The following is a 7,500-nucleotide window of genomic DNA, read 5'->3' as shown; positions in this document are numbered from 1 at the left end:
ACTTGATCAAACACGTTTTTTTCCCCAAAGTCTAATGTCATCACACTACTAACTACCTGCCGTCTATGGAGAGTTTTTTTTTTCTTTTCTACTTTTTCACACTTAAAAACAAAATGTACAGTTTTTGTTGAAATCAAAATCAGTTTCTTTTGATCTTAGTTTCTGTTTAATAGGTGACCCTTTATCCTCTTGGTCAGTTGTTTTCTATTAGCAGTTGTAATACTCTTTTCTCTAATATAGCCTTTTCTGCACTTTACATGTACTTGAAGAACTGACAAATAAACCCACTTTTGCCATTTATCATCTCCTCTTTTCTTACTTGCTTCAGCAAGTGTCGACATAGCTTTCTTACACAGACATTTTCACCTTCTATAAAACGTTCTTCACCAAGTAGGCATAATTCATTTTGACCTGTGGTTCCTTTAATTTTTAAACAATATACTGAAATAAAAAACAATATATAAATTAAACGTCTAGAAAAATACTATAAAAAATAAGAATGTTAGTGATACAAAACCTACAGGAAGTGAATAAAATCACGTCAGCATCGGCAAATAATAGAAAATGGTTAAAAAATGATAAATGTCATTAAAATGATCACTCATAACGAACAATGCATAGAGCACGTTTTGTAGAAAATTCAATTTTGAATTATAGTTTTTAAACATTTTCTTCGTCAGATCAACCGTTTTCACAGAAAAGGAGAAAAACTGATATTTGGCGGACATTTTACAAGACAGTGGTGGAACGATGGGGAATTTTGATGATATTTCTAAGTGTCGAAAGGAGTCGCTCTCTAATTTTAAAATTGTTATAAACTTTTAAATTTATTCTCCTAATTTGACTGGACTATACACACACACACACACACACACACACACACACACACACACACACACACACACACACACACACACACACACACATATATATATATATATATATATATATATATATATATATATATATATATATATATAAAATGTTCCTGTCACTTATTCCTCATTACACTTTTTAATCCACCAAGGCATTTACTCGCTTCTCTCAATCTACATTCTACCTCCACCTTCACTCCACCTTTTCCTGCCACATTTGCACCCAAGTATCTAAAACTATCCGCTTCCTCCAGTCGCTCTCCCTTAATGCTCACTTCCAGTCTACTGCCACTTTCACCCCTTGTACATCTCATCACCTTATTTTTACCCACATTTATCTTTAGCTCTCTTCTATCACATACTCTCCCAAACTGTCACCAACTTCTTCAGTCCCTCCTCTGATCCTGTCACATATATATATATATATATATATATATATATATATATATATATATATATAATATATATATATATATTCTGAAACCTTACAACCCAAGGTACTTGGATAACTATCTTTTATTTGTCTGTTTGTTTGGTTGCTTGTTTGTTCACGAACCCCTCCTAGGGTTTTGCAGATAGACCCCCATAACCATATATATTCTAATACCCTATCACTCCAGGTACTTGGATAATCATATTTAATTAAAAAAATATATTTTGGTTAGGGTTAAGGGTTAAAATTAGGTAGGGTACGGTTAGGTTAGGGATTATTCACGAACTCCTAGGTTTTTGCAGATAGACCCCTATAACCACATACATTCTGAAACCTTATAACCCAAGGTATTTGGATAACTATCTTTTATTTGTATCTACTATGATAAAGTAGTAGCATCTGTCTGTCTGTCTGTTCACGAACTCCTCCCAAAACCATATATATTCACCATAACCCAGGCTATTTGGATAAGTATATTTTATTTCCAAAGTGCGTTTCCCTCCTCAAATTGATTTTTTTCTTAACATTTTATTTTTCTTAATTTTTAATTGAGTTATAATGATACTGTGTGTGTGTGTGTGTGTGTGTGTGTGTGTGTGTGTGTGTGTGTGTGTGTGTGTGTGTGTGTGTGTGTGTGTGTGTGTGTGTTCTTGAGATAGTTGATTACTTGCTTATTTGTCTTTTCATTCTTCATTCCCCAATTCCGTTTATCATCACTAATTGATCTATACATATATCTGTGTTCGTTTACCATTCTGTATTTATTTCTTAATAATTTGTTTATATATTGACTCGCATGCACATTTATCTATTTAAAGTTTATTGATTAATTGGCTACACATGTAGTATGTACACATGGATTTACTAATGTATTTAGTTATCTTTTATTCTATTGTGAAAAAGTGCTGAACATTTTCGTTGACAAGCGGTAGAGAGGGTGACCACGGAGAAATAAGGGTGTCCAGCGGTGGTTGTCCTCAAGGCATTGATCATAAGTGGGAGTCATGCCGACTATCCGTTCTTTCCTCTTCCCCTCTTCCTATCCCCTTTCTCCTTCCTCTCCCTCTCCTTCTCTCCCTCCCCCTTCCTCTCCCTCTTCCCCTTCCTCATCCTCATCCATTTCATCTTTCCTCGAATCGCGCAGTCTCTGCCTGTTTTAATCCTGTAAGTATTTCCTTCACAAATCCAAATAAAATGAGATTGTTCAGCACATCCTGCTCAGAAAAGATTGTCCTGACAGGGCTGTAGGAAGGACATTCTTGAACACCCCAGGCATTAGATAGTGCTAAATTGTAGTATCACTTGAGAAACTATTGATCGTTTTATCCAAATCAGTACCGAATAACTGTCTCACAGTCATTTAACTTGAAGGGCTCTCATTGCATCGATTCAAGTTTTTCGACTTAACCATCGACGACTTGCACCTGCCTTGGGCCAACGACTACCTCTGGCCTAGGCCGACACCTCATTGTCCTCTTGGTCTCGGCTCTGTGTTTTGTGCTGAGTGAGAGTATGGGATGGTTTCTTGTACCCAAGTACCGTATATGGTATGAAGACATGACGTTTCTGGTGGGGGTCGGCTTCCAGCCTGCTCCCGTCAAATCTTCCAGGGTAGTGGAAACGATTCACGAGCACTTCGAGACAGGTGGTTCGAACCCCCAGTGGTAGTACAAGGCTGTTTGTTCTCCAGTCCTACTCTATTGAAAAAACAGGTGTAGTCCAGCGTCACGTGTCAGTGTCAACATCTACATCAGCTGACTACCCACGTTGATTACATTGGTTACATACTACTTATGCAACCACAGCCGTGCCAACGATGCCCTTAAACTTTTCGCCGTATAATACAGAGACAGCCTTGCCAAACCGGAGTAAGCCCCCGCAGCCAAGATACACAGGCTGTAACAATCCTTTAGGGATAGCCCGGAGGTCCTGCAGTAAAACCTTCAGGACGGACCAATTCTTTGGGCTTTCTCTTGGCAAAGAGAGCTGTGGATGAGCCAGCCTGGCGACAATAGCTCAGAGAGATTAGGCCATTTCTGAAGCGATACAAGAATAGCGCCGCATAAGATTCGTCTTCCTCTCCCTTTCACCTTTGCCTCCCTCCCTTCCCCCTTTCCTACCTCCTGTTCCCAGCGTCGACCCAGACAAGTCTCGTTGATCCATGTACAGCTGCACAGAAAACTATCGTTAGTAAATCACGCTAATCATTTTGACACAAAACAACGAAACTATTTGAGACAAGTTGAAGTCTCCATCGGAAATAAGATTATCATGTCATAGTGAATCCATATGAACTCCGGAACTATTATTCGATTCATATTCATTCAGAAGGAATTCGAACAATTCGAACCCCAGAAATACCAACCCTTCGGTATCATAAGGTTATGTTCATTAGCGAATGTTTCGACACCCCTACTAACGATAGTTTTCTGTGTAGCTGTACATCATCACTAGCATTACACAGATGGTGTCCGTGATTTGTACGTGACGTATTCGTGACGTGTGACATGTACGTGACGTGCCCGTGACGCGTCCGTGACGCGTCCGTGACGTGTACGTGACGCGTCCGTGACGCGTCCGTGACGTGTCCGTGACGCGTCCGTGACGTGTCCGTGACACGTCCGTGACGTGTCCGTGACGTGTACGTGACACGTCCGTGACGTGTCCGTGACGTGTACGTGACGTGTACGTGACACGTCCGTGACGTGTCCGTGACGTGTACGTGACGTAGCCTATGAACTGGCACTACGGGTGTTAAAGTTGCCCTTAAGCAGTCTTCGGTTATTTCTTTTGAAAATCTTTCTTTTGAATTTTGACCAGGAATTTATGGGCACAGACTGCGCGCGTTTACCATTTGCATGTAGTTCTGGAACAATTATACGTATGCATATAAAAAACATGCACATAAATAATTTGCATACATACATGTGTTACTGTATGTATATGTATATACATTATATATATATATATATATATATATATATAATATATATATATATATATATATATAATATATATATATGCACAAGCAAAGACGTATCTTCGCTCATGTGTCGCACACCATCAGTACCACAGCACTGATTTCATTACCATTATTTACTTCTCACCAGCACCTCGAAAGGAAAGAAATGCCCCATAAACACAGAGACAAATGGAGGAAGCAGCGACGACGGCTGCCCGTCGGTCGGTGTGGGGGGGGGGGAGAGTGTGATAGAAGGGGTGGGGGTGACCTACCTGGTAGTTGCCGTATCCCATGTGATTGCAGGTACACCGACACACCCTCAGGTGGTCTTCCAGCTCGGGAGGAATCGACGGGAGGAGGGGCTCGCTCTGCCCGAGGCACTGCTCGGCCGTCGAGGCCAGAGCAGCGGCCGACGCCTCCAGGTTGTGGGAGGAGGCTACCAGCCCCGCCTGGAGTTCCAGGCGCCCCTTTGTCCAGCCGGGGACCCCTCGGCCATGCCCGACGCCCTGTTTGAAGCCGGCGAGCACGGAGGTCCCCATGGAACACACATCGACCCCCCGGTGGGTGTCGCTGCTGGGCCCGGCTTGACCTGACATGGTCGAGTACGAGTGTTGGAGGAAGGGGTCGGCGTAGACAGAACGGCAGTAGGCCTGCGGGAGGGTCGAGGCACGGCAGTAGACAGAATGGGGAACGGTGGCGTACGCGAGTGTGTAGTCCCCCGGGGCTGCTCCTCCTCCGTTGAAGACGTCACCGCCGTTGGTCATGCAATAGCTCCTACTCCGCCGCATGGCGCGACCTCGGAGCAAGCCTTGGGCCGCTGCCGCCGCCGCCGCCGCTGCCGCCGCCGCCGCCGCCGCCGCCGCCGCCGCTGCCGCCGCCTTTCCCTCTCGCCCAGATTCAGAGGCGAGTAGGTAGGAAGGTCCTTACGTGTTCGTCATCGCCTCTTCTTCCTCTTTCTTTCTTTCTCTCTCTTCCAGTCTTTCCTTCTCTCGTAGTCAGTTTCTCTATATTTCTTTTTCTCTCTTAACCCGTCCCTTTGTCTCTCACCGTCTTTCTTTTTCTTCCTCTTTCCGTCTTCCTTCCTTCGCCCTCTTTATATCTCTCTCTCCCTATCGCTTTCCCTTCCTCCCTCCCTCACTTTCTCTTTCTCTGTCTCTGTTTCTATCACTTTTTCGTTTTAGCTCTCTCTCTTTCTCTCTCTCGCTCTGCTCTTTCTCTGTCTTCCTCTCTCCCTCCCTTACACCTCCTTCCCTCTCTCTCTTTCTCTCTTTCTCTCTGCTTCTCCCTCTGACTACTCTCTATCTTTCTGTCTCCCTGTTTATTTGTTTGTTTGTTTGTATGTCTGTCTGTATCTTCTTGTCTATCTGTCTTCTTGTCTGTCTGTATTCTTGTCTGTCTATTTGTGTTTATCTATATGTCTTCCTACCTCTCTGTCTGTCTGTCTCTCTATTTCTGTCTGTCTCTATCTTTCTCTCTCTCACTTGTTAGTCGTCTCCACTCGGGTCATTATTTTCCCTCTTCGCCGTGTCCGCTTCCATGGCTTCGTCCTCGATCAAGAGTCTCGTTGGCATCGTCTTCGTCTTCGTCGTCGTCGTCGTCATCATCAGCGGAAGAACAACTACAACCTGGAATAGTCAGGAAAACGGCGAGTTACTAAATAATACCAGAACGGCAAGTTTAATACATTATTGATACAAATTGTTGACTGGAAGATATGTTTCTTAAAAGTATTTGCATTTTATATTGCAATGAACTGCAGTGGAAGACATTTTGTTGGCAGGAAACGTCTGAGGATCGATACAAATCTATAAATGATTGAATAGGTGTGTGGATAACAATTGATAAATGAATAGACAAGTATCTAGATAAACAGATAAATATCCTAACCTAAATATAAACACATGAATAAATAAATAAATGAAATATATAAAATAAACTTTATCTATATACCAAGAGCTTTTTCCCCCTTATAAGGGAGGTAGCCAAGTCAGACATAAGAAAACAAGTGAATAACAAATATATAATTAACAGGCATTAAATCTTACTGTCTAAGAGTTTATGCGACTGAACCTCAACACTTGTGGAAATTTTATATTCATTTATTGATTACGCGAAAGGCGACGTTGTTTCTTTCCTTCTACTTCCAAATAGAATCTTTAGATTGAAAGTTTGAGATCTTTGTTCGTCTGATTCATGGTCAGTGAGATAATGTTTATTCATCTTTATGGACCGCATATAAAACCAGTGTTACTTTTTCATAAATTTTCCTAATGTTTATTAGATTTGAACACTTCCTTGACATTTCGTAGACGTTTGTGTCGTGAACGAATGTGGAGATGGTAGGTTTCGGTCCATGATATTTGTTCTATAAGGGTCAGGTGGCTGGTTCTAGAACGGAACCCTGAGGTACTCCACTCGTCACTTCTTTCTGACTCGATTTTTTTCCCCCGAACATGTTCTTTTTAATATCGTTCAACCCATTTCCATTTTAATAGAAGGTTGTCTCTAATGACGTGATATTTTTGAACATGTTCTTTTCAATATCGTTCAACCCATTTCCATTTTAACAGAAGGCTCTCTAATGACGTGATATTTTTGATAAGAAATTTCTTATCTCGTACTGTTCAGTATTTTTTGTATTTATAACGCTGAATGGGAGCGCACGTGTCTCTTTGTATCCTCGGCAGTATCTAATCAACTTTCTATAAGAACCGGGTTAGAAAATATACATCTTAGATTGTAAAACACTTGGTTTTACGTCGATGGTTTCGCTTGGTTGAGGGGGCATTCTGAAAGAAAGGTAAAAATGGTCGGAACGTTAAGGGAGTTGCTCTCAACGCAGCAGTTGCAGAAGTAGCACTTTGGGCCAATTTTGGTGATTCGGTGCCAGTGAATCTTGCATTTTACGAGTGGTTAACATCAATATCGCATCGTCACTGCAGTGATAAAAACGAAGCGAATAAGTCCCGATAATGTATTTCATGGAGTAAATTGCAATATCTCGTTAGAAATGGCTCATCACGCTTGGGAACAGGTCCGAAGCGACATTCCGCAGTCATTTGCACCACATTTTCCAGTCAAGTTGTAATGAAATTCCCATGCGGTTCCTGTTTTCACTCCTGACATTTGAAAATTCTTCCATATGAATTACGCAGCAATACAATAATGTCATGTCTTTGTGTATATCAATGTCATCTACAGGTACCCAATCAGCGTTTTTAGTAAGATAG

The 7,500-nt window shown here is 41.7% G+C and overlaps 1 protein-coding gene across 4 annotated transcripts in view; it reads right to left on the bottom strand.

Annotated features, from left to right (window-relative positions):
- LOC143035262 (dipeptidase 1-like) overlaps window positions 1-7,500 on the bottom strand; it is a 187,682-nt gene that overhangs the window by 38,687 nt on the left and 141,495 nt on the right. For all 4 annotated transcript variants that reach the window (XM_076202089.1, XM_076202088.1, XM_076202086.1 and 1 more), the window contains one exon: window positions 4,543-5,895. In XM_076202089.1, coding sequence (XP_076058204.1) covers window positions 4,543-5,058 — 516 coding nt within the window. In that variant the 5' untranslated portion in view covers window positions 5,059-5,895. The remainder of the gene's footprint in view (window positions 1-4,542; window positions 5,896-7,500) is intronic.

The sequence above is a fragment of the Oratosquilla oratoria genome, chromosome 18, assembly GCF_046742065.1.
Source record: "Oratosquilla oratoria isolate Oo_2021 chromosome 18, ASM4674206v1, whole genome shotgun sequence".
NCBI classification, from domain to species: Eukaryota; Metazoa; Arthropoda; class Malacostraca; order Stomatopoda; family Squillidae; genus Oratosquilla; species Oratosquilla oratoria.
This window is presented reverse-complemented; position numbering and strand designations above follow the sequence as displayed.